Below are 26705 nucleotides of genomic sequence, written 5' to 3'. Positions count from 1 at the left end.
ATTTGCTGTATAGCACAGGGAACTCTAGTCAATATCTTGTAATAAGTGATAATGGAAAAGAATTGAAAAAATATATATATATGGCCGAATCACTTTGCGGTACACTGGAAACTAACATGGTATTGTTAGTTTCAGTCATATTTCATAATCAATTATAATTCAATAAAAAAATTTGAGATACAATTCACACACCACATAGCTCACAACTGGACAGTCCAATTCACTGGTCTTTAGTAGATCCACCATGGTGTTCAGCTATCACCACCATGTAATTCCAGAACATTCTCATTACCCCCAAAAAAAACCCTGCACTCATTAGCAGTCACTCCACATTCCACCGCCCCCTAGCCTGAGGCAACCACTAATCTACTTTCTGTTTCTATGGATTTGCCTATACTGGACATTTCAGATAAGCGGAATCCTACTTCATGCAGTCTTTGGTGTCTGGCTTCTTTCATTTAGAATGGTGTTTTCAAGGTTCATCCATGTGGAAGCATCTATAGTACTTCTTTCTTTTTAATGGCTGAATAATATTCCACTTTATAGTTGTACACCTTGTGTTGATCCACCCGTTGATGAACATTTGGGTTGTTTCTGCTCTTTGGTTATCACGAATAATGTGGTATGAATATTTGTACACAAGTGTTTCGAGGTGGACAGCTGTGATTTTTACGCAGTACCTGTCTCCCTCAGGGGCTGGGAGTTTCATGGGGGTACAGTCCGTCCTATTTACTGCTGTGTCCCCAGAGCCCCATGACAAGGCTTGAAATATTCCAGGCATTTGACAAACACCTGATGAGAAAACCAAGGACAAGAGGGCTCCCTGATTCGCCAGCCTGGATTCATTTGTCTAAGCCACCTCCACTGCCCCCAAGTCCAAGTCTCCCGTCTTCTGGCCTCCCTCTGGGGTCCTGCAGTGACACCCACTTGTTTTCTCTTTCCTCCTCCACCCCCATCATCCAATCCCTTTGCAAATCCTTCCAAATTTATCCCCAGCCTGACTACTTCACACACTTCCCTTCTCACCCCAGTCAAGCCAACACCATTGCTCACGGATGCCTGCAGTTGATTCCCGATTTCTGCTCCTACCTCGAGTCTGTTCTTTTCACAGCAGCTAGAGGAACTATTTTAAAACATCAAGCAGTTCGTGTCTCTCCTGTGTGCAAAACCTTCCCGCCATTCTTGCTTCACTCAGAGAAAGGCCAAAGTGCTCCCCGTGACCTACGAAGCTCTACCTGCTCCAGATCCCCTTTATGCCCTCATCTCCAACCCGATGCCCCCACCCCTCTTGACTCCAGGCACACAGGCAACCTTGCTCTTACTGGAACACACACCAAGCGTGCTACAACCCCAGGACCTTTGAATGTACCACTCCCCTACCTGGACCTCTCTTTCCTCCCAAATCTGCAGGGCTCACTCCCTCTCAATCCTGGTCCCTCCCTCTTCCTTGTTTGCCTGTTGTATTTATTTCACACTGTGGTTCTCTGTGTTTATTTTTTTAGCTCCTTCATGACGTGGATGCTCCCAAGGGCAGGCAACTTTGTTCATTGGTGTACCCCAGTTCCCAGAACAGTGTCTGGCACATTGTGGTGATCAAAAAGTATTTGTCAAATGAATGAATGAACAAACGAACTTTCAGAGGCAAGATGTTGTTATCAATGAAGTCAGCCAACAAGAATCCTGAGTCTCCAAGAGGTTGAATGACTTGCCAAGGGTCACAAGGTCAGTTTCAGTGGCCATGCCTACCTGAGCCTAACAGCTGGGCCCCCCTATCCACCACACAAGCCCTTGGAAGTTCCACTCCTTTCATAACAACCTTAACATCTCACTGCCCCTTGAAACCCAACAGTTTCCACTCCTCCTGTTCACTGAGCACCTACTACGTGCCAGATCCTTCCATACCATCTAAATTCTACAGTCAGCATTGGGCACCTAGCCGAGGCCGCTCCTCAGATCCAGTTAAAAAAAACAATAGCCAAGATCAATCTAAGTGCCTGGAACACACAAAAGGCCTCCCTCACACCCTGTATCACAACAACCTCTTTAGGAAGGTGCGATCAGCATTCCCTCCTGATAGATGAGGAAACCTAGAGGTGAAGTCCCTCATTCAAGGTCACACAGCTAGGGAGTGACAGCACTCAAACTCAAACTTGAGTTCAGCTGACCCCAAAGCCTGAGCGGATATAGTCTCTGAAGCTCTTGGCAGCTCCAAACACCAACACCCGCTCCCAGGAGTTGGGAGCTGACTTGGCGCCAGGCCTCCCATAGTCATGACAATACTTCCTGCTGGTGACCACTGTCCCCATGCTGATGTGGTCAGATGGGAGAGGGCTCCAGATCCAAGACTGTCCTGCTCCCTGACCCATGACCTCTCTCTGGGACCAGGCTTCCCCCTTCCCCCAAGCTTTCCAGATCTCTTTCCTATAAATTCCTAAGGCCCCCTGGTCCCTTCTTTGAGATCTAGCCTTCTGGTACCTCCCCCAAGCTCCCACACTATAATATTCTCTTTTCCAGGACCCCCATCTCCCTGGCTCAGGTTCTCCCAAGACTCTCCACCCGCAGTGCCTCTCCTCTGTGCTTCCCTCAGTAACCCCTCCAGCCCCCTCTCCATGGCCCTCCACCGCTCCTAAGCAATCCTCCATCCTGGAGCCCCTGTATCCCTCCCCAGCATGCTGCTATAGTCCCCCACCTCCCCATCTCTCCTCCCCAAGCCCCTGGGATTTTCTTTTACTCTCAAGTCCTCTCTATGAACTAGCTGGCAGCCTCAGTGACCTATCTAGCCCTTTCCACTCTATGACAACCCCATATCTAGGCCCTCAAACCCAGTCCCTTTAGGCTTCCTATGTTTCACGTCTTCCCAGTCCCCACTGGCCTCCTCCTACTCTATCGCTCCACAGGGTACCCCCCACCCACTCAGCCATGCACCTCCTTCCTTTTCTATCTACCTCAGGGATTCCTCTAACCCCATCGCTAATACGATTCCCCAGCCTTTCTTTCATTGCCAGGGGACACCTCTATGCCCCATCCCCGGGACTTTACTAGCCTCCTCTCTGTTAAGACCCTCCTGGACGCCTCTAGCCACTTCGTGTCGTCACCTCAAGAGGCACAGTATGACACCCTAAGCCCCTCCATTCCCTCCACCCTAAAGTTCCCCCCAGGGCCTCACGATCCTCTCACTCTACGACCGCAGGGGGTTTAGATCCTCTGGGCCTCTTTATAACCCCCGAACCACTCAATTCCCCGCTCCCCCCACCCAGTGTCCCCCGGCCGCGCTCTCACAGTTCCGGATGTCGGAGATGAACACCGCGAGCCCCCGCATCCCATCGCCCTTGGACACGGCCGGCATGATGGCGGTGGTGTCGGCTCCAGGCCTGGCCGGGCCGGGCACAGCACAGCGGGGGCTGGCAGGCGGAGGCCGGGAGGAAAGGACCCCAGGCAGCGCGGAGGAGCCGAGCCGGCCAGGGGGGGAGGGCGGACAGGCAGGCGGGCTGGCTGGCCGACCGCGGCTCCACCCCCAGCCCCTCCCCTCCGCTCCGCCGTCCTGAGTTCTCAGCCGTCCATTGGCTCAGCTTACTGCCGCTCAGACTTGGGCTCATCCCCATTCCTCGTCTCATTGGTCGATGAACAAAGGCACGCCACTACTATTGGTCCAGCACCCCGCTATTTCCGTTCGGGAGGGGGGTGGGGGCGTTGCCCGAGAGACGGGCGGAGTTCGGTTACGTACGGTGGGACCGCCCCCTCCGCGCGGCCGAGTCTTATGCTGATTGGATCCGGACGCTCTCCTAGAAGGGAGGGATTGACGTGAAGGAAGGCGGGGGAGTGGGCTTGAGGAGGCGGGACTTACGTTGATTGAGACCAATGGGAGGGTAGACCGCCCCCGTAGGCGTCTCGGATTCGCCGGGCCTGTGCTACTCCCGCCCTCGATTGGGCTATAGTTGGGGCGGGAGGAGAGCGATGATCCGTAGAGAAGGAAGGAGAAGGGGGGTTGTCACTCAGCTGGGCTGGGATAGGTGGAGCGGCGCCTGCAATTCCCTGCTGCAGAGAAGGGGTTGGGAGGGGCGGGAGAGCGCGAGGTATTTACTGCGCAAGCGTCTTTCTGTTCCCCTTTATCCCTTCTCTCCTCCACCCTCGACTCCTTAAATCTTCTTACAGGAAGACATCCCTTCCCCCTTCCCCTCCCTTGTCTAGCCGCCAAGATGTTGAGACCTAACTTGTCAGGAGACCAAGTATTTCCAGAGCAGAGGAAACTCAAATCTAGTCCCATTAAGCAGAGTTTAAAACTGAGGTCCAGGGAGTTTGGATGACTTCCCCGAGGTCACACAGCTTGGAAGTGGTAGAGCCTGTATTTAAACAATATTTTGGCTTTTAACTACTTCTCAATATACAATGCCCCCCCCCCCTTTTGGCAACCGTAACACCATTAAACAAATATCAAATCAAAATTGTCGGTCTCTGCACCAGACTTGGAGCTCCTCCTGAACAAGAAGGGGACCTGGTACTGAAGGAAGAACTTTGCTTAAAGGGAAGGAATGTGTGAATCCCTTTTGTTTCGCCCATCCACCATCCCTTGGCGCCCCAGAGACCTTTGGTTGACTGGCTTTTGGGAAGGCAGAGTCTCCGGAACTCCAACGCCCCAGGCTATTGAGAAATTTGGGGCAAAGGGTACTGGAAGAGTCCATTCAGTCACCTCGAAGAACTAAGCCCCACCCGCCAGCCTTTTCCAATCTCAGGAGCCCAGTCTTGGAATGAGTCTTAGGGGAGTGTCCTAGGTCCTGGGAATGTCCACTCGGAATCCTAGGGGGATGGGGGCAAGAAGAGCCCACCTTCCAGGTTCAATGGATCCATCCATTTGGGTTTCCAGGAATGGGGCTTGGGAAAGTCCATTCTGAATTCTAGGAGGACAAACGCTCAGGTGTTTTAGTGACCATGGAGAGTCCATTCCTAATATGGGTTGGGGGAGGGGTGCTGCCTGCCCCTAAAGAACTGAGAGTGACACTGTTAAAAACAACAAAAACAAGTTATTAGAGCCAGGAATTGGATAAAGTCCTTTTCATGGAAGCTACACAAGCATTCCAAGGACTGGAGGGGTCCATTCAAGATGTGGAAGGAAGTGCTTTCTACCTAATAATGCCATATATATATATATATATATATATATATATACACACACACACACACACACACACACACACACATATACACACACATACACACACACGTGTGTGTGTGTGTGTGTATAGTGGGATTGGAACTAGTCCACTTTTTGAGGGATGCGAAGAGAGACAACTAGAGTCCAAAGGACAGGAAAATTCTGTCCCTGAGGAGGAGAGAAAAGCCAGCCTCTTCCCAGCCTTAAAGTGCCACCTCCCTCTCACCTGTCACCTTCAACATTTGACCCAGGGAGCTGGGGGCATAGCTCAGTGGTAGAGTGCATGCTTAGCATGCACGAGGTCCTGGGTTCAATCCCTAGCACCTCCATCAACAAACAAAACCTTTAACCTGAAGCCAGATAGGATTAACTCTGGGTTTTTGTTGTGAGGAGAAGGATGCTCTGATTCTAGGTTCTGTCTTGGGTAGATGAGGGATCTTAGTCCTGTCGGGGCTCGGGGCTCGCATGGGCTGACCCCTGCCCAGTAAGAGCAGCTCTTTCCCAAAGAAATACAATGGGAGCCACAAACACAATTTTCAATAGATTCCTGCCACTTTAAAAAAGTAAAAATGAAAAGGGGGAGAGGGTATAGCTCAAGTAGTAAATCACATGCTTAGCATGAATGAGGTCCTGAGTTCAATCCCCTGTACCTCCTCTAAAAGTAAGTAAATAAATAGACCTAATTACCTCTCTCCTCCCCTAAATAAATAAATAGATTAATGAAAATAAATTAAAAAAATTTTAAATAAAAGGGGAAATGAATTTTAATAATATATTTTATGTTACCCCATATACCCAAATATCATTTCAACCTAGCTGACATTCTTATTTTCCTAAGTCTTTGAAATCTGGTGTTTCATACGTGTAGCACATCTTAGCGGAGACTTGCTGCATGGCAAGGCCCCAGCGGCCACACACCACTGATAGTGGTTTTGATATTGGAAGGCCAAAAATGATCACACTGGATTTGAGCAAGACAATTCTGGGCTTCAGGGATTCAGGGGCTGACTCACTGCTAAGTTTTAAGACCAGGCCATGAATCGGTCCATGTTTGGGTGTCTAGATGAGTTTTCGACGAGTACTGTTTGGTTTCAAGATGGAGCATTAAGAGGGAGCCCCAGGAGCCCTTCCAAGAGATTGAACCACAATTTGACTTGAGCAAATCAACTCTTGATTTTCTCCAGAAAAACAGGACTCATCCTCAGTCTTCCCATTTTGGCAGCTGGGCCCTCCATCAATCACCCAGGCACTCCTGCCAGGGCCCCTCCCTGTCCTTCACCCCAAACCAAAGCCAGAACACACCCCAAAGCTGGCCACCTCCTTCCATCGCCACAGCCTCACCCCATGCAGGCCACCATCACCATCATCTCTCCCTGGAACCTTGCAGCAACATCCCTTGCCCTTCTCCCCACTTCCATCCTGGCCAGTCAGGGGGCTTTTTGCAACATCAGTCAGCTGTGTCCTTCCCCAGCTTAAATGCAACAGCCTCACTGGCCTCCTCTTGGCCATTCAGACCCTCCAAAACTCATCCCTGCCCTCTGCCCAGCCTGGCTTTCCCAATGGGCAGTTCATCCTTCAGATCTCAGTACAATGTCCCATCTTTGGAAAGAACTTTTGGGTTTAGGGAATTAAGGTAACCTCTCTGTATCATACTTGAACACGTTATCCAGCATGTTTTAAAATGTGTTATAGGAGTGCGGAAGGTATAGCTCAGTGGTAGAGCTCATGCATGAGGTCCTGGGTTCAATCCCCACTACCCTATTAAAATAAAAAAAATATGTTATAGGAATTTTCAAATACACCCCAAAGCAGAAAGGTATAATGCACACCCAAATACCCAACTCCTGGTGGGAGGGTAATAGGTCAGTGGTAGAGCATGGGATGTGCTTAGCATGCACCAGGCCCTGCGTTCAATCCCAAGTGCCTCCATTAAAAACAAACTAATACCCAACTCCAACAGTTATCAATATATGACCTTTACTGTTTCATTTATAAGCCCCTGCATTTGACTTCAACCCCACCAGATTCTTTTAAAGCAAGCCCTTCTCATCATGTCACTTCATGTCCATCACCCAGTTTCTCTTCCAGCATTTCACTTTGAAAATTCTTAAATATTCAGAAAGTCAAAACAACCATACAGCGAGCACCCATATGCACTCTCGCCTCGATGCTGCCATTAACATTTTACTCCACTTGCTCTATTGTATGTCTGTCCATCTGGCCTTCCCATCCTACATCCATCAATCCATCTTTTAAAAAAATTTAAAAAATTTTAATGTTTTGGTTTGAGGGAGGGAGGTAATTAGATTTATTTGCATATTTTTTTTTTAGTAGAGGTACTGGGGATTGAACCTAGGACTTCACGCACACTAAACACGTGCTCTGCCACCGAGCTCTACCGTCCCCTCATCTACTTTTGATGCATTCAAAGTAAATTGCAAACAGCGCTATTCACAATAGCCAAGGTATGGAAACAACCCAAGTGCCATTGATCAAATGAATGGATCAAAAGATGTGGTATATACATGCAATGGAATATTATTTAGCCACAAGAAAGGAGGCTATTTTGTAATTTTTGACCACATGGACAAACCCTGAGCACGTTATGCCCAGTGAGATAAGCCAGGCAGAGAAAGACAAGTTCTGTATGATTTCACTTGTATGTGGTATCTTAAAAAGTTTAACTTGTAAAAACCAAATTAAAATGGTAGTTACCAATATATATGTATATGTATGACTGAAACATTACACTACACCAGAAATTGACACAGCATTGTAAACAGACTATACTTCAATAAAAAAGAATGCAAAAAATAAAATAAAATAAAATGGTTTTTACCAAAGGATGGGGGGGTGGGAGATCAGATTGATGTTGTTTAAGGGTACAAACTTTCAACAAGTAGGAAATAAGCCATAGAGATCTAATGCACAGTAGAGTGAATACATACAACAATCTTGTATTATAATGATGCAATGTGATAAACATCACTACCATGGTAATCTTACTAACACATATAAATGTATCAAAGTAACACATACTTTCAATTTATAAATATCATGTCAGATTTATTCAATAAAAAAAATTAAAAGACAGATAAAAACAAAGTTGCAGACATCAATACACATCAACCATGTTGTAAGTTGAATTATGTCCTGCAAAAGGTGTTCAAGTTCTAACCCCCCAGTAGCTGTGAATTTGACCTTATTAGGAAATAGGGGCTTTGCAGATGACCATGTGACGATAAGGTCATTTGGGGGGGCCCTAATCCAATATGTCCGGTGCTCTTAAAGGTGGGGGAATTTAGACACAGAGAGAAGCGTGTCCAGAGAAAAGACAGTGTGAAGACACAGGGAGAAGATGACCCTCTACAAGCCAAGGAACACCTGAGGATATCAGATATCTGATGAGAAGCCCTCACAGCCTCAGAAGGAACCAACCCTGCTGACACCTTGACCTTGAACTTCTGGCCTCCAGAACAGACAATACCTAGCTGTGGTTAAAGCCACCCAGCCTGTGGGACTTAGTTAAAGCAGTCCTGGGAAACTAATACACCCCCAAATTCTTCAACACACGCATCATCAGCTATAGCTCAGTGTTTGTTTAGATTCTTTTTTTTCTCATTGAAGTATAGTGTACAGTGTACAATGTTGTATCAATTTCTGGTGTTGTTTAGATTATTTTCTTAAGAGGCAGAAGTCACACACAAGGAAAGGCTCCAATCCCAGGTGCACAAATTGTTGTGCTTTGACAAAAGTCCACGTCACCACCGCCCAGTTTTGATTACCTTTATACCACATCTCGACATCTAGTATTTTTCCTTTGTTTCTCTCCATTGCCTGCTGGCACCCCCACAGCACCCCCATAGAATGTCAGATCCTCCAGCACTGGCATGCAATTCTTGCTGTCTCCCAGATCCTGGGAAAGTGACAAGTCCAGGGTATTACATGAAGAATCAAGTCTGAATGGGAAGTGGGGGAGGGCTGGGTGACCCCAGAGTTAGTTTCAGGGAAAGTGAATTTGGTCCCCTCCCAAGAACTAGTGGACCCGTCCATTGTAAGTTCTGGACTAGAATGAATCAATTCCATTGTGGTTCCTCAGGGGAAGGACAGATCCAGGAAGAACTATCATCCTGGACAAGAAGAGTTCACTGAGACCCTCTGGGGGGATGTGATGAGCCAACACCTGTGCGCGTGCGCACCCCCCTTCTTAGAGCCCAGTGGTTGGGTCCTTTGTGAGGTAGACTTGTGGGGACAGGGGACTTTGAGGGTCAGTGGTCAGAGTAGTCTCAGAGGAAGAAGCCCCTGGGAGCAGGGTCCCCCACGCCATGGCGAGCGTAGTGGTAAAGACGATCTGGCAGTCCAAAGAGATCCATGAGGCCGGGGACCCCCCTGCGGGGGTCGAGAGCTGCTCCCAGCTGGTCTCCGAGGCTCCTGGGGGGGTGACCAGCCCAGCCAAGGGGATCACAAAGAAAAAGAAAGCCGTGTCGTTCCACGGGTGGGTTTGTCGCACCCTGTCGGGGACGGTCCTAGCGCCCAGCGCTGCCTCCAACAGAGCTCAAGTCTCACCGTGGGTGCTGGAGGAAGGGGAGGGGAGGAGAGGACGGGGCAGAGGAGAGGCAGGCAAGGGGGCGGTGGTGAAGGAGGAATCTAGAGTGGGGGAGGCAGAGAGGGAGAAGGTAGTGAAGATGGAGAGAGGGAGGGAGGGAGGAAAAGTCAGAAGGAGAGGGCACTACACGTGGAAGAAGAGAACAGGAGGCAGAGATGGAGAAAAAAGAAGTAGGCGGTGAGGTTGGAGTCAGAAAGAGTAGGAGGTGGTGGAGACAGGGAGGCAGGAGGGGCCAGACCCTGCTGGAGCTGCATCTTGACTCTCTTGCCTGTTTCTCCTCCCCAGGGTAGAGCCTCGCATGTCCCATGAGCCAATGCACTGGTGCCTGAACCTCAAACGTTCCTCAGCCTGCACCAATGTGTCCCTGCTCAACCTGGCCGCCGTGGAGCCCACCGACTCCTCGGGGACAGACTCAACCACAGAAGACAGCAGCCAACTGGCACTGCCTGTGCCACCTGCCTCCCCTACCCCACCCTGGGCTCCCAATGACCCAGACATCACGGAAATACTGGTGAGGGGCCTCCCCGGCTTGGCTGGGGAAGGCGAAGGTCCTTACTCTGGTGGTAGGCAAATACTGAGGAATGGGGGGGTGGGGTTCTTGACTTGGAATGAGAAGGTTCTGGTCACCTTTAGAGGCCCAAAGGAACTGCTTCCTCTCCCTAACAGTCAGCCATGAATCTGTTTCATCCAGAGTGAATGATGCCTGCCACCTGGCAGTTGGTCTTTTGTTCATTCAGTCACTTCTTAATGTGCTGGGTGAGGCTGGAGTCACAGATAAGGATCGGGCCAGGTCCCTGCCCTGGGGAAAGCTCCCAGTGTAGTGGTGATAAATTCCATAATGGAGGTAACACTAGGGATCCCAGAAAAGGGCCCCTCAAACCAGGCTAGGGATATCAAGGGAAGCTTCCTGGAGGAGGCAGTGTTAGAACTGGGCTTTGATGGATGAATAGGAGTTCTCTGAGGGGACCACCTCAGAATCTGGGCCAAAACAGAGAGGTGAGCAAGATCTAGGGAAATTTAGAGAATTCCTGACTAGAGTGGGGAATGCTACAGCTTGGTCCTTTAGCTCCCCCACCAACCTCTACCCCCTGCCAGGCTTCTCCTGGGCCAGGCCCTGAACTGGACTTGACATGGACACTAGGAATTATACTAACAATAACCACAGTCATAATGATACTAATAAGATTCACTAGCATTTACCAAGGACTTTCTTTATTCCAGGAGCCTCAGTTTCCTCATCTGTAAAATGGAAATACATGTGTTTGTTCTTTCAACAAATATTTCTTAAATACCTATGATGTGCCAGGCACTGGTCTAGGAGCAGGAAATATGGTAGTACCCAAGACAGAGTTCTGGATAGAATCGTCCCCACCTCATGAGATTGCCATGACAACGACATGTAGTTCATTCATGTTTAGCACAACAGTGAGCTATATGCACAGAATACATGTTGGTTGTTATTATTACTATTCTCATTTCACAGATGAAGATATTAACCTAGAAGGTTAAATAGCATACCGAAAGTCACGCAGCTTCTGAGTAGTAGACTCAGGCTTAAGAGTTAGGGCCTGGGGGGCACCCGGCCTTGATAGGGGCAGGAGAGGTCCCTGGGGGAGCCTGGAAGAGGAAGGCCTTGGTCCAGCCAGCCATGATCAAGGAAGGATTTCTAGAAAAGGCAACACATAAACTGGATCTTGAACAGAAGGAAGGCAGAATACTGGGAAGGGTGTTCTACCTAGCTGGAACAGCATATGCAAAAGGATAGGGATTGAAAAGAGACTGGGGGAAAGGTCCTTCTGGCTGGATCATGGTGTGTGAGAGAGATGAGGCTGGTTGGGGGTGGAGGGGGAGAGGATACAGAGGCTGAGAAACATGGGCATTCTCCTGAGGGCAATGGGAGCCATTGAAGGTTCCTGGCCAGGGGAGAGGAGCAATTCTGGGGGAGTTGAGTTCCATTCCCACTTACTGAACACCTATTAGATGTCAGGGTGTGGGGAGGCAGGTCTCAGTTTTCCTCTCTTAGAAGTTCTGCAAAAGAAATGGTATAAATCCCAATTTACAGATGACAATAAAAATAAATGAGGTAGAGAGAGGTAGTGACCCCTACAAGATTGGAGAGCTTAGAAGAAGCAAGGCCAGGGCTAGAAGCCTAGCAGGTATGACGCTAAAGCCCAAGTCTTTTCTTTCCCTAGGAGATGCCTCTGGGCCTGGGTGGGAGATGTTTGGAGGGGAGTGAGTGGAGGCAGGAAGGCCAGAGAGGAGGCCAGGCGAGGGCCCAGGGGAAAAGGACCAGGTGGAGAGAAGGGAGCGGCAGAGACGGTCCAGGTGGGATGGATGGTCCAGGAGGCATCTCCTCCCCCAGCCAGAACCACGTCCTCCCCCTCTCTGTGAGAGCATCACTCAGGCATACTTGCAGCGGTCTGCCTCCCACTGGAGCTATTTCTGAGTCACATCCCTCAGCAGACTGTGATGCCTGTCACAAGAGCCCTGGGCAGCCAAGATCAAGGCTAGATGCAGCTGTGAGCTCACATTTGGGCTGGAAGGGAGCATCAGCCTCTGGGGCTTCCGGTGCCTTCTCTGTATAATGGAAAAAAGTCTGACAGCCAACACCTTGGGGTACATGCAGGAACAGTGAGGAGGGGGACAGTAAGAACCCAGACTGGCACTGAGCACCTGCACTACATCAGGAGAGAAAGCTGGAGATGAGCAGAGGGGAGGGGACAGAAACCCAGAGTGGGGGGACAGAGACCCAGAGACACAGGGGCCAAGGATCCAGAGAGAGGTGGGACAGAGAACTAGAAAGGAAGGGAAGGGGACCTGGGAGTGATGGAGACCCTGGGTAAGAGTGATAAGTCCCAGACTAGATGGAGGGGCAGCTAAAGAATGGTGAAGCAGACAGCTTTGCCTCCTGTCTTAAGCTCTGACATCTTTACAAGCCCAAAGGATACAAGTGAGGAGAGGTTATTCTTTTTGGGGAAGGTCAGTGCCTCCAAGCAGTGATGGCCACGGAAGGTCTTTTGAGCCCTGCTTGGAACTTGGCCTGCTTTCTGCAGACTTCCCTGAGACTGCTGGGGGTTCCTGTCCTGTTGTCATTAATTTTAATGGTCCTGACAGTTATCACTGTGCTTGGCTTATTGACCATGTCATCTTGTTTGACTCTTCCTCACCACCATCTGAGCAAGGTATCATCAATCCTATTTGACAAGAAAGGAAACTGAGGCAGGTTTGGAGTGGGAAATGGGATTGCCCAGTTGCATGGCGTGTGAGTGGCCAAGGAGGGACTTATCCTCAGGTATGGCCACCCCACCCCCACCCCCAGCATCATGCCATTCACTTTTCCCCCAAGACTAACAGCTCTGCCTTCACCATTTCCCAAGTCTGCTCTAAGTGAAGCTAAAACTCACCTCCAGTGACCCCCACTGCCTTCTCTCTTTTGCCAAGTATAAACTAAGAGCCTTTCTCAGCCAACCTGTGTTCCTGCCAACAGCAGCCCTGAGAAGGTAGCTATTAGCCCCATTTCTATTTTACAGGTAAGGAAACAGAGGCTTAGAGAGGTCAAGTCCCCTCCCTGAGGTCATACAGCTAGTAAGTGAGAGAACTGAGTTGACACCAGAACCTGCTTCTCTAGTTTCCCAGAACAGCTCCCTATAGGAAACCTAAGATATTCTGGGTCCATTTAAAAATATCACTTTGTGTACTGGTTAGCTATTGTGAAACAAATGATCCCCAACCTTAAAACAACAAACCTGGAGTGGCATAGCTGGGTGCTTCTGGCTTAGGGTCTTTTAGGAGTCGTAGTCAAGATTTTGACAGGGGCTGCATTCATCTGCAGGCTTGACTGGGGCTGGAGATTGTGCTTCCAGGATGGCGCACTCACCTGGCTCTGGGTTGGAGGCTTCAGTTCCTTGCCACATGGGCCTCTCCATAGGTAGCTGCTTAGGACGTGGCCGCTATCATTCCCCAGAGCAAGAGAGAGCAAGAAGGAAACCACAGTTCCTTTTCTGAACTAGTTTCTTAAGTTGCAGACCATCACTTCTGCCTTATTCTATTTACTAGGTATGAGTCACTAAGTACAGTCACATGATGGGAATAAGACTTCACATTTTAAAAGAGCATCAAAGAATTTTATGGACATATTTTAAACTACCGTGATTTTATGGAGCTTTTATTGGTTTTTTTAATTAATTTTTTGGGTGGATGCCCTTTGCCAGGATGTGGATTTCCTTTGTACTTTTAGCTTGTTGAATGTTTTTGTCATGAAAAGGTGCTGGACTTTGTCAAATGCTTTTTCTCTATCCATTAACATGATTATGTTTTTTCCCCCAAATTTCTATTTCTTATGGCCTATATACATACATATATGTTATGTATATACACATTGTATCTTCTTTATTCATTCATTAATCAGTGGGCATTTAGGTGCTTCCATATCTTAGTTTTTTTAATTAATGAACAGAGGGGTGCATTTATCTTTTCAAATTAGTGCTTTTGTCTTCTTTAGATAAATACCTAAGAGTGGAGTTGATGGATCAGATGATAGCTAATTTTTTATTTTTTGAGGACTCTCCATACTATTTTCCATAGTGGCTGTACCAATTTACATTCCCACCAACAGCGCACAGGGGTTCCCTTTTCCCCACATCCTCACCAATACTGGTTATTTGTTGTCTTTTTGATAATACATGTTGAGGACCTTGTATTCTATTAATACGTTATGTTACATGGGTTCATTTTCATGTTGAACCAATCTTGCATTCCTGGGATAAATCCTACTTGGCATGGTGTATAATCCTTATATACTGCTGGATTTGGTTTGCCAGTATTTTGTTGAAAACTTTGTATCCATTTTCAGAAGGAATATTGGGCTGTAGTTTTATTATCTTGTGATGCCTTTGGTTTTGGTAACATTGGCCTCATAGAGTGAGTTAGGAACTGTTCCTTCTTTTTTTTTTTTTTTTTGGTGGAGAATTTGAGATGGATTAGTAGCATTTCTTTTTAACATAATTGGTAGAATTCACCAGTGGTTATCTGGGCTTTCTTTGTTGGAAGTTTCTTAATTACTAACTCAACCTCTTTGCTGTGGGTCTATTCAGATGTCCTAGTTCTCCTTGAGTTAGTTTTGGTAGTTTATGTTTTGCTAGGAATTTTTCCATTTCATTTAGGTTATCAAATCTGATGACATACAATTGTTCATAGCATTCCCTTATAATCCTTTCTCTTTCTGTAAGATTGGTAGTAATGTCCCCTCTTTCCTTCCTGGCTTTAGTAATTTGAGTCTTCTTCCTCTTTTTTGTGGTCAATCTAGTTAAAGATTTGTCAATTTTGTTGATCTTTTCAAAAGCCAACTTCTGGTTTTGCTGATTTTTATTTCCTGTTTTTCCATTCTCTATTTTTTCCCCACGCTAATCTTTATTATTTCCTTCTGCTAGTTTTGGGTTTAGTTGGCTCTTCTTTTTCTAGTGTCTTAAGGTGGAAGGCTGGGTTGCTGATTAGGAGTTCTTTTTGGATGTAGGTATTTACAGCTCTAGATTTCCTTCAAAGTATTGCCTTTGCTGCATCCCATAAGTATTGGTATGTTGTGTTTTCATATTCGCTCATTTCAAAGTATAATTTCTCTTGTGATTTCTTCTACCCACTGGCTGTTTATGAGTGTGCTATTTAATTTCCATGTATTTGTGAGTTCCCCAGATTTCTTTCTGCTATTCATTCCTAATTTCACTATACTGAAGTCACTGAGGTCAGAAAACATAATATGTATGATCTCAATCCTTTTAAACATATTAAGACTTGTTTTGTGACTTAACATATGGTCTATCTTGGACCATATGGAGAGTGTTTCATGTGCACTTGAGAAGAGTGTGTATTCTGCCATTGGGTGAAGAATTCTGTAGATGTCTGCTAGGTTTATAGTGTTCAAGTGCCCTGTCTCCTTGATAACTTACTCTCTAGTTGTTCTACCCATTCTTGAAAGTGTTATATTGAAGTCTCCAAACATAATTGTTAAATTGTTGAATTCTCCCTTCAATTCTGTCAGTTTTTGCTTTACATGTTTTCAAGCTCTATTAGGTGCATATATGTTTATAACTGTTACAATCTTCTCAAAGACTTGACTTTTATCGTTTTGGCCAGTTTTTTCACTGTTTTTTATGGAGGGGTGGAACTGGGGGGTTCTTGACTCTGCCATTGTGCCAATGTCACCTTAACACAATAATCCTTATCTCCCTTGTTCTCTAGAGCAGTCATGCAAGAAATGTGATGTTGTTTTCATCTTACAGTGGAGGAAATTTGTCCTTTTTTCTTTGTGTATTAGTTCAGAGACTGTGAAAGAAACCAAAATATCTGGTTTAAGCAGGTTAGTTTATTTCTCACATAAAATTCTCAGGTACAGCAGATCTGCTCTTCAAATGCAGCAGGTTACAGGTGCCTGTATTCTGGGGGCTCAACTATCAAGTCATAAATTTGGTAACAAAAAGACACAACATAGCATAGTGTAAATGAGAGAAAATGTTGTCTCACTCACAGGTAGAAGTATTCATAAGGGGTTAGAACTGAGTATGGCGGCTCTACAGTGTTGAAGATTCAGTCTTCTTTCCTTTAATTATTCTGTGATATTTTGTTTTGTTTATAATTGAAGTATAGTTGCTTTACAATGTTGTGTTAGTTTCTGGTGTATCAGCTTCTTTTATTTTGTGTCCTCCATCTCTTGGTCCAAGATGGCTGCTCTGGCTTTAGCCATCAACTGTGCCTTCCAGCCAGCAGGGAGAGAGAAAGGGGGATGTTTTCCCCCCTTTATTAAAGGCATGACTTGGAAATTGCCTATATTATTTCCATTCACATTCCATTGGCCAGGGCTTAGTCACATGGACACACCTGGCTGCAAGGGAGCCTGGGAAATATAGCCTTTAGCTGGGCAGTCACGTGCCAGGCTAACTCTTCTATAAATGTAGAAGAGAGGAGAGTGGATCCTATCACATGCATCCCTCCTGAGCCAGTTTGTTTGACAGGAGTCACAAGGCATTTTATGGTGATATAAGTTTGCAATAATCAAAGGCCATATGGTGTCATGATTTAAAACAAAGGCTCTAGGTAAAATTCTGACAAAGCCACCTCCTATGCTGTGTACCTGGGAGTACAAGGGACATCCCCTCTCCAAGCCTCATTTGCCTCACTTGCAAAATGGGCCAAATAACCTCAAGGGGTTTGGTTGTGAGGAATAAAAGGGAAGAAGGTGGGTAAGTGATTGGCTTGGTGCATAGTGAGTTCTTATAACTGGAAGGTGGTTTATCTTTAGAATTCCCCACTGCCTGAAGAGAAAGACAGAGCATGTGTTTTAACAGTTACCTTTTTTTTTAAATTGAAGTATTGCTATTTACAATGTTGTGTTAGTTTCTGGTGTACAGCATAGTGATTCAGTTATACATTTATATATATTATGTTTCATATTCTTTTTCATTATAGATTATTACAAGATATGATCTATAGTTCCTTGTGTAATACAGTAGGACCCTGTTGTTTATCTATTTTATATATAGTAGTTTGTATCTGCAAATCCCAAACTCCTAATTTATCCCTCCCCTGCCTTTCCCCTTTAGTAACCGTAAATTTGTTTTCTGTTTGGTAAATAAGTTCATTTGTGTTGTTTTTTCAGATTCCACATGTAAGTGATATCATACAGTATTTGTCTTTCTCTGACTTACTTCGTGTGATAATCTCTAGGTCTATCCATGTTGCTGCAAATGGCATTATTTTTTATGGCTGAGTAGTATTCCATTGCATAACATATCACATTTTTATCTTATTTGTCTGTGGACCCCAAAGGCATTTATCTCAGGTTACGACCATCCTCGTTCTCCCACATGTCTGAGCACTCTCCCACCCCTACTCTTTCCTTGACCCTACTTATTTTTCTTCCCATCCACGAAGAAGAAAACGAGTCTGCCCCCTGGCTTTATGGAGCAAAATTACCAAGAATCAAAGACACGCAGCCCTCGCCTCAAATCCCACAGCTATTCCAGGGCAGAATCAAGGTGTAAATGCAGTTCTAGATTTTTCTTGAGGTTGGGGTGTGCTCCCTCACACCCAGTGACTCACCTGTCTCCCATTCTTCCCCCAGAGTGGGGTCAACAGTGGATTGGTCCGCGCCAAAGACTCCATCACCAGTTTGAAGGAAAAGACTACGCGGGTTAACCAGCACGTGCAGACGCTGCAGGTGTGAGGACAGCCCCTCCCCAACACCTCCTCTTCCTCCAGAGCCACGTCCAACTCAGTGCACCCGTAGCCCAGCTGGGGAGACTGAGGCTCAGAAGGAAAAGGGACCTTCTTGCCTCTCCTCCCCATGAGGTGTCTCCTCAAGGCCCTGGATAACCCCTCCTCCTTTCCATGCTCCAGAGTGAGTGTTCTGTGCTGAGCGAGAATCTAGAGAGAAGGCGGCAAGAGGCAGAAGAACTTGAAGGGTACTGTAGTCAACTCAAGGTGAGCTGCTTGTGGGGCAGGAGCGGCGTGGGGTGAAGGGAGCAAGGGAGAGATCTGAGGAAGAACCATACCTTTAGCCAAGGGAACCAGGCGGGTAAAGGGCAGACTAATCAGCGGAAGGCAGAAGGTGGGGAAGAAGGGGGCGTGTCTCAGACGCGGGGGTGGAGCCTGTATGGAAAATAGCGAGAGTAAGGGTTGGGAAGCGGAACTGGAATGGGAAGGCAGGGCCCCCGCCCTGGTGTCCTGACCCAGGAGAACTGCAGGAAGGTGACCCGGTCGGTGGAAGATGCTGAAATAAAAACCAACGTCCTGAAGCAGAACTCTGCCCTGCTGGAGGTAAGGCGGAGGGGCCTGAGGGTCTGGGGATGGGAATCAGACACACGAGGTACTTGAGGTAGACTTTAGGTGGAACTTTCCGCCCTATCACCACCACCACCACCACCACCACCGCACTGCCCCTTCGTGTTCATGGTCACGCTTCTCCATGCACTTCATATTCAAGTCCGGGAGAGAAGGAAGCATGTCGGACTTTGAGTGGGAATGCTCGTCCAGTCTACATACCCACTCATTTCCCAACAAAATGGTGGAGAAGCTTCAATTGTTCTTCCTAAACAGGAGGGGCTGGAATTTGACACCTTGGAGGATTTGGAGGCAGGGGTGGAGGGCCAGTTGGAAACAGGAGGCAGGCATTCAGAGGCTGAGTTGGACTCTAGCTAGGCTATGAATGAGACATCCCTCCCTAGTTACAGCAAGGAAGAGTCCACTTAGATTTCAAGTGGGACTTTCCAGTATCCTGTCCCCACATACATTTACTTTCCAATCTCGAGAATTCATTAGGAGGATTTGGGGGTGGAGGTGGTGGCTATGGGAGGCAAAGGGCCTGGTGCCGTAACCCTGCCCTCCTTCCTGGCCCAGGAGAAGCTACGCTACCTCCAGCAGCAACTGCAGGATGAGACGCCGAGGAGGCAGGAGGCCGAGCTGCAGGCGCTGGAGCAGAAGCTGGAGGTCGGCCTCTCGCGGCATGGCCTGGGACCCGCCGCCCAACCCCCCGGCTGCTCTGGCCCACCAGGGAGCCCTGACGAACCCCCACGACCGCGAGGCCTGGCCCCAGGTGGCTGGGGAATGGGACCCCGGGCAGGGGAGGGCCCCATTGTGAGTGAGCAGGAGTTTCGAAAGGTCTCTGCCGGCCTTGAGGAGCTGAGGTGAGTGGAATCTGGTGGTGGGCCCAGCGGGTGGCACACTCCTTGGAGGGAGTGTTCTGGGGGCGGTGTCCCAGAAGGGCTAGACTTCGAAGAACTGAGTTTTGAGTAGAGGGCTGGTGGCACAGAGATCTGCATCTGATGAAAATGAGGTGGGCGGGTTTGGGGAGGTGGAAAGTTTTGCAGGCTCCAGACTCCAGGAGGACATCCGAGCGGTTATCTTGAGGAGGCAATGTCTAGAGTAGATGTGGGGCTGGAAGGCAGGACGAAGGAAGGCCAGGATACCTGATAAGGAGATAGAGGCGGGATTCTGGAGGATATGGGAGGATTCCAAGAAATGGACAGGACTAGAGAATTTGGGTCCTGGGTGGGTCCAGCACCATGGGTTTGCTTTGGTGGGTGGGGACGATGGGAGCGTGTCCAAATCTATCCCTGACCCATTCCTTACCTCTGCCCCTCCAGGAGAGAGGTGTCCTCGCTGACCGCCCGGTGGCATCAGGAGGAGGGGGCTGTGCAGGAGGCCCTGCGGCTGCTCGGGGGCCTGGGCGGCAGGCTTGACGGCTTCCTGGGCCAGTGGGAGCGGGCGCAGCGTGATCAGGCGCAGACTGCACGGGGCCTGCAGGAGCTGCGGGGTCGGGCTGACGAGCTGTGCACCATGTAAGGGCCCAAGCCGCGGACCGCGTGGGGACGTGGGAGGGCGGGGCCTTGAGGGATAGGGTTGAGCCAATTAGGGGAGACCATATACTGACAGGCAGACGCTCCAATTAGAGTAGGGAGTAGAGTAGTGTCATACCCAATAAAGACTGAGGCGCGGAACCAATTAGAGGTAAGTTCCCTACCTAAAAAGGACCAGGAGAGGAGCCAAGTAAGCAAAGGAGAAACCAATTAGAGAACAGGGAGGAGCTTTCTAACATTAAAACTCAAAAGGAGGGACCAATCAGAACAGAGAGAAGCAAGGCAGGGCCGGGTATTGCAAACGGGATGGAGACCCGGGTGCTGGGCTAATCTTGGGTGGAGCCTTGCTAGGACTGCAGGTTTCCAGCTCTCTGAAAATAGAGCAGTTCTGTGAAACCTTATGTAAGCCAAAATGGCATAAAGCGAAGAAGAGATTACCTTAGGATACGTCTTCCTAACAGATGCACAAAATAAATCGCGATAAAGCACAGATGCTTATAAACAACACAGTCCAAAGCTATGGTGCCTTGAGGCGGAGACACTTAATGTCATTCCCAGGGAAGGAGTTAGATGTGCTGCTCTTGCTGCTTCTGTAACGGCTTGCTACAAAACAAATGCCTTTTGTCTTTTTTCATAAAAGCGAAAATCCTCTTTGGATTTCATTTGGTTAGTAAAAACAGGCACTAATGTAGGTCTTTCACAAAAGTAAAGTGGGTAAAGGGAACTTTCAAAAATCGGGAATACCTCTACACTGTTGGAGAGGCGACCTCGCTGCTCTGCTTACCCTCACGCCTCAGGGTGGAGCGGTCAGCAGTGTCTGTGGCTTCACTGAGGAACGAGCTGGAGGGGCTGGGCCCAGTAAAACCAATTCTGGAGGAGCTGGGGCGGCAATTTCAGAGCTCTCGAAGAGGGTCTGACCTCTCCATGAACCTGGATCGGGCCTCCCAAGGCTCCTGTGCCCGCTGCGCCAGGTAAGGGGGCAGGGCCTGGCTCCAGGTACATTCTGAAAAGCACTGAAGGAGATGAGACTTTAGCTAGAGTGGGGTGGGAAATTCATTGTGGGAGACAGGGCATCCCCATGTATTGTAGGATGGGCCAATCCTGCTGCATTATGGGAGTCACATTTCTTCCCTCCCCACAAGGTGAAGTCAGTGTTTCATGGAACGCGAGAAAGACTTGATACATTTCATGCATCCTGGGTTTCCAGAACATTGTGAGGACTTTAGGAAGTGGTACTTGATGGGAGGTAGGGTTTCCCAGTGCATTGTAGGGAAGTAAGACCTTGGGGTATTGGAAGGCTAAGGGATATCATGCTTGATCCATATTCAGAAAGGTAGGAGGGAGCGAAAATTCCAATACAACTTGGGATCAGCTTTAACTAGTGCAGTGTGGGAAATGTGACTTTTTGATGAACTGAGGGCCGTTGATGCCCATTGGGAATGGGAATCCTCAGGCACTGAGGATATTCCCCATGCTGTGGAAACTAAGGGATACCTAATACACTGTAGGTTGGCCCCAGTGCATGGTGGGAAGGTTGCGTAGGTGCATAGTGGGAATGGGACCCAGGTGGAGGCTGGGCAGGTGGGCATGCGGCATCCTGGGAATGGAGTTAGTTCTAGGCCTCTTTCACCTGGTGACTACCCCTCCCCCAGCCAGGGGCAGCAGTTGTCCACGGAGTCCTTGCAGCAGCTGCTGGAGCGAGCGTTGACCCCGCTAGTGGATGAGGTGAAGCAGAGGGGCCTGGCTCCTGCCTGCCCCAGCTGCCAGAGGCTACACAAGAAGATTCTGGTACTAGGGACCACGGGCCACTATGCCCCACTTTTCAGTCGGGGCAGGGGGAGGGGAGCCCCAGGCACAAGGATACTTCTGGTGTGTGGCAGGATGGGAAGGGTGAGCTGTGGGCTGCAGGTGTTGGGGGAACACTTGGCTAATGCATTAGGATGGGGGCAGGGGAAAGCAGTTTGGCAGTTAGTGAGTCATAAGTCAGTGATCATGGAACCTTGGGTGATGGACTTGGGCCCAAAGCATGATGGGATGTTGGATCTGGTGCATTGTGGGACACAGGAGACAAACACCAGTCTACAGCTTCGTGGAATATAAGCTGGATTTTCTGTGGACCTTAAGAGAGGCAATACATTATATGGGATCACTGAGGTCAGACAGGGGACCCAGCGAAGAGAGGTCACAGTTAAGGTAATGCATTATGGGAAATGGAACCACAGCTCTTCATGAGGCATCGGACCACAGATTCAAGCCCAGTAGCTGATGGAACTTGAGACCAGTGCACATTCTGAAACATAAGAGATTTAGTATATTATTGGCTACTGGCCTAATGTATGATGGGCTATAAGTTGTCGTGGGTGAGACAGACAAGCGAGGCAGTAAGGGACATTATGAGGCAGAGCTACAGGACTAAGACATGATAGGACACGGGTGCATTGTGGGATATAGAGAACCAGAGCACTAAGGACTATTACTATGACAGAGAGCCTGGCCTAATAGATAAGGAGATGTCAGGTCCTGTGAATTATGGGAATAGAAGGTCATCACGTGATGGGATACTGGGGCTCAGACATCAAATGCATGATGGGCATGAGGCGGCAATATGATTGATGCTGGTTTAGTGCCAATGGGGACAAAGAAGGCCAGGGCAACGGGAGACAGACAGTGGGTCACACACAATGGAATCTAGTGCACAATGGAATCTGGAAGGCCGGGGCATTGTGGGACATTGGGGATCAGTCTCAGGCTCAAGGCATGATGGGATACCCTGGGGGAGGAATGTGGGCCCCACGGGACCCTGCCCCTTGCGCTCCGCGATCCAGATCCCCCTCCACCCCCAGCCCAGTCCAGCAAGCCCAGCCGCGCCTACACTCCTCTCCCCAGGAGCTGGAGCGCCAGGCCTTGGCCAAACACGTCAGGGCAGAGGCCCTGAGCTCCACCCTTCGGCTGGCCCAAGACGAAGCCTTGCGGGCCAAGAACCTGCTGCTGACAGACAAGATGAAGCCGGAGTGAGGAAGGAGGCTGAGGGCATGGGAGGAGGGTGAGGTCTTGGGGAAAGGGCCTGAGTCCCCGCCTCCTTCCACTCCAGCCCCATGGCATCTGGCATCACCAGCCCTAACTCCCTACTCATGACAGGGAGAAGGTGGCCGCTCTGGACTATCTACACTTGAAGATGTGTTCCCTCCACGATCAACTCAGCAACCTGCCACTTGAGGGGTCCACAGGGACAATGGGGGGAGGAAGTGGGGGAGGGAATCCCCCAAAACGTGGGGGCCCAACCCCTGAACAATAAATGGGCCCCTCATGCTGGCATGAATTCTGTCTCCTTTTTGGCACCAAAAGAGGGCTAATAAATTGCACTCACACCATGCACCAGCCTCTGTGCTCACTATGACTTGATCCTCAGCCAACAGGGTATCATGGTTTCCAGAGAGATGCTGATGATGGTACACTGTATTATCTCACACAATTTCTGAGGATCAAGAATCTGGGAGTGGCCTAGCCAGATGGTTCTGGCTCAGGGTCCTCATGAGTTTGCAGTCAGGATGTCAGCTGGAACTGCTGTCATCTGAAGGCTTAACTTGGCTGGAGGTGACACTTCCAAGATGGTGCACTCATATGACTTTTGGTTGGAGGCCTCAGTTTCTCATGGCAGCTAACTTCCCCCAGGGCAAGCAATCTAAGAACAAGCAGGATGCTACAGTGCCTTTAATGACCTAGTCTTGGAAGCTGCAAACCATCATTTTCTCTTCCTGTATTCTTTAGAATTGAGTCACCAAGTCCAGATCATACTCACAGGGTGTATCAAAGAATTTGCAGCCATATTTTGAAAAGAATGTCCATTTGTGGGCATGTTCTAAACTACCACACCAATGCAATTTTTAAACTTATAATTCAAGTATAATATAAACAGAAAAGGTCACAAGTTAGAAGTGTACAGCTCAATGAATCATCATGGAATGGACATGTAACCACCACCAAGATTTAGAAACTGCACCTGACTAGCACTCCTTGAACCCCAATCACTACCCTTTCCTTCTACCCCAAAGGTAACCCCTATTCTAACACCATGGCAGTAAGGTAAGAAAAGGAACAGTACAAAGATAGGGAAGGAAGAAAACATCATTCTGAGATGGCATAACTGTGCATATAGAGAATAACAAGGAATCCAATAGAATAAATTACTAAAAATTAGTGAGTTTAGCAAGGAAGCTGAATAAAAGGTGAACATAAAAAAATGATTTCGGCAGGGAGGGTATAGCTCAAGTGGTAGAGTGCATGCTTAGCAGTACCTCCCCCGAAAATAAATAAAACCTAATTACCACCCTTCCAAACAAATTTTTTTCATTTTAAAAAAGATTTAAAAAAATGATTTCTGTATGCCCATGATACAAGGTTAGAAAATGAAAAAGTTTTAAAGGTGCTATTTCTACATAGCATAAAACTAAAAAATGCCTAGGAACCCAACAAAAGATATGCCGCAATCTCTACACACAACTTTAAAACATTAATGAGAAAAGTTACAGACCTTAATGAATGGAGAATTATATCATATTCATGGTTTATAAGATATTATAAAAATGTTACTTCTTGCTAGTTGATTTATAGATTTGGAGCTAGCAGATTGGAGATCCATTAATGCAGTTTCATTTGTACCCACAAGACAGGAACTGCTGGCAGATCTAAATTCCTTCAGAGGATGAATAATCATTTTCATTTTACAGAGTGCAATGGACTATATGTGTCCTTCAAAATTCACACGATGAAACCCTCATCCCCACTGTGGTGGTATTTGGAGGTGGGGCACTGGGAGGTGATCAGATGAGGTCATGAAGGCGGAGCCTCCCCATGGAAGGAGCACGCTTTTTAGAAAAGACAGCCTCTCCGTCTCCCGCCACCATATGAGGACACAGCAAGAAGGCAGCCATCTGCAAACAAGGAAGCAGGCTTTTCACCAGACACTAAATCTGCCAGCACTTTGACCTGGGACTTCCCAGCCTCCAGAACTGTGAGAAATAAATTGTTGTTTAAGCTACTGAGTATTTTGTTAGGGCAGCCCAAACTGAAGAAGATACAGAGGAAGAAACAGATCCAGAGAGGATAAATTATTTACATAAGGGTACATAGTTAGTGGGGGAAAGAACCAGTATTGCAACACATTACACATTCCTCCTAGAGACAGTGTATTCTAGGGACAACTATAATCCTGTTTTCTAACTGCGAAGATACCACTTCGTTAAAGCGCAAGCAGATAAACAACCTAATCCCAGAATCCCATCTTGGGGATCTGTTTCCTGAGGCCATTCTTTGCACCAAGAACCACAGCAGTCAAGACTCAAGTGCTGTGAACGTCTGAAATAGAACTTGATATAGGAGACTGGTTCCATGGGTGATGAAAGACCTGAAGGGCTAAAGGGGGATGTTGAGGGAAACCAGAGATTGGCATCAGCAGAAAGTGACTACTGTCCCTAGGCTGAAAGGACAAACAGGGGAAATGATGTTATCAGAGTCCAGGGACAGGTTTCCTGATGGAAGCGGAAATCACTGCAGATCTGTCTGTAAGAGCTGCAGCCAATTCGAGAGAAGCACCCTGAAGCAGAGAGGGAGCGGAAGAAATACCATGTCATCTCTCTACTACATCATTCTATCTCCTGCCAATGCTTCTCCCATTGGTTGAAGCCAGTGGAAGCTGGCTGACATAGAGAACCGGGGAGAAGATCCTGTAGGGTCTGTGTGATACAGAACAGATAATAGAAAAGGCAAAGAAATATATCGGATGTCAAGTAAGCTCAGAACTGGCATGTGAATGTTAAGTTTGAGATGCTTTTTAGACATCCATGCATTTAGACTGAGTAGGCAGCTGACTTTTGAATTAGGGAAGGAGGTAGGATCTGGACATACAAATATGGAAACCATTAAAGCCACGACATTGAATGAGACCATTGAAAGAATGAGCATATATTTTAAAAGGGGGAAACAAAGAAACAAAAACCACAGTCCTGGGGAACTCCGAAGTTCAGAAGCTTGGGATAACTGGAAGAATTCACAGTGGAGACTGAAGAGGAGTAACCAGTGAGGTAGGAAGAAAACTCAACGAACGTGATGTCCAGGCAGACACTTAAGAGAGTTTATTAATGAGGAGGGAGCAGTCAACTGAATCAAATGCTTCTGTAGGTCAGCTAAGATGGGGATTGAGAAACTGACCACTGGATTAAATTACAAGAGTACTTTCAGTGGACTGGTGTTGGGGAAAGCCTGAAAGAGTGTATTAAAGAGAGCATGGCAGGCGGGGAGAGGGTATAGCTCAGTTGTACAGCGTGTGCTTAGCACACATGAGGTTTTGGGTTCAATCCCCAATACCTCCATTAAAAAAATAAGTAAAAATAAAAATATATGAAGAGGTTGCACAAGACAGAGAGAGAGAATAGAAGGCAAAGATTTAGAGACAGTGGGTTTAGGCTACTCTTTTGATGAACTTTGCTGGAAAGGGGAGTGGAGAATGAGTTGGCAGTCTGTGTAGGAACAGAAAAAGTTCAAGATTCTCAGATTTGTCCATCAACAGATGACTAGATAAAGAAGATGTAATATATATATTATATTA

The 26705-nt window shown here is 47.7% G+C and overlaps 2 protein-coding genes across 5 annotated transcripts in view; one reads left to right on the top strand and one right to left on the bottom strand.

Moving 5' to 3' along the window:
- The window catches only part of AP2A1 (adaptor related protein complex 2 subunit alpha 1), a 41422-nt gene extending 27702 nt beyond the window's left edge, over window positions 1-13720 (bottom strand). For 2 of the 4 annotated variants that reach the window (XM_064489532.1, XM_064489534.1), the window contains exon 1: window positions 3280-3486. In XM_064489532.1, the coding sequence (XP_064345602.1) occupies window positions 3280-3346 (67 nt within the window). In that variant the 5' untranslated portion in view covers window positions 3347-3486. Of the gene's footprint in view, window positions 1-3279; window positions 3488-13632 lie in introns of those variants that run through there. The other 2 variants (XM_064489533.1, XM_031459123.2) reach the window with 2 other exon arrangements.
- TSKS (testis specific serine kinase substrate) lies at window positions 9475-23468 on the top strand. The gene is made up of 11 exons (XM_010993173.3): window positions 9475-9644; window positions 10041-10266; window positions 17869-17964; window positions 18144-18227; window positions 18480-18563; window positions 19143-19429; window positions 19889-20083; window positions 20899-21072; window positions 21754-21889; window positions 22988-23112; window positions 23240-23468. The coding sequence occupies exons 1-11, from the start codon at window positions 9475-9477 to the stop codon at window positions 23394-23396; spliced, it is 1734 nt and encodes a 577-aa protein (XP_010991475.2). The 3' UTR covers window positions 23397-23468.
- Window positions 23469-26705: the final 3237 nt, after the last annotated feature.

The sequence above is a fragment of the Camelus dromedarius genome, chromosome 9 (assembly GCF_036321535.1).
Source record: "Camelus dromedarius isolate mCamDro1 chromosome 9, mCamDro1.pat, whole genome shotgun sequence".
Taxonomy (NCBI): Eukaryota; Metazoa; Chordata; class Mammalia; order Artiodactyla; family Camelidae; genus Camelus; species Camelus dromedarius.
This window is presented reverse-complemented; position numbering and strand designations above follow the sequence as displayed.

Bases quoted from the DNA above. Each gene is read 5' to 3' on its own strand.
- TSKS (XM_010993173.3), top strand. From the start codon at position 9,475: ATGGCGAGCGTAGTGGTAAAGACGATCTGGCAGTCCAAAGAGATCCAT. The intron at 10,267-17,868 runs GTGAGGGGCCTC...TTCTTCCCCCAG, and splicing joins CAGACATCACGGAAATACTG to AGTGGGGTCAACAGTGGATT. The intron at 21,073-21,753 runs GTAAGGGGGCAG...CCCCTCCCCCAG, and splicing joins TCCTGTGCCCGCTGCGCCAG to CCAGGGGCAGCAGTTGTCCA.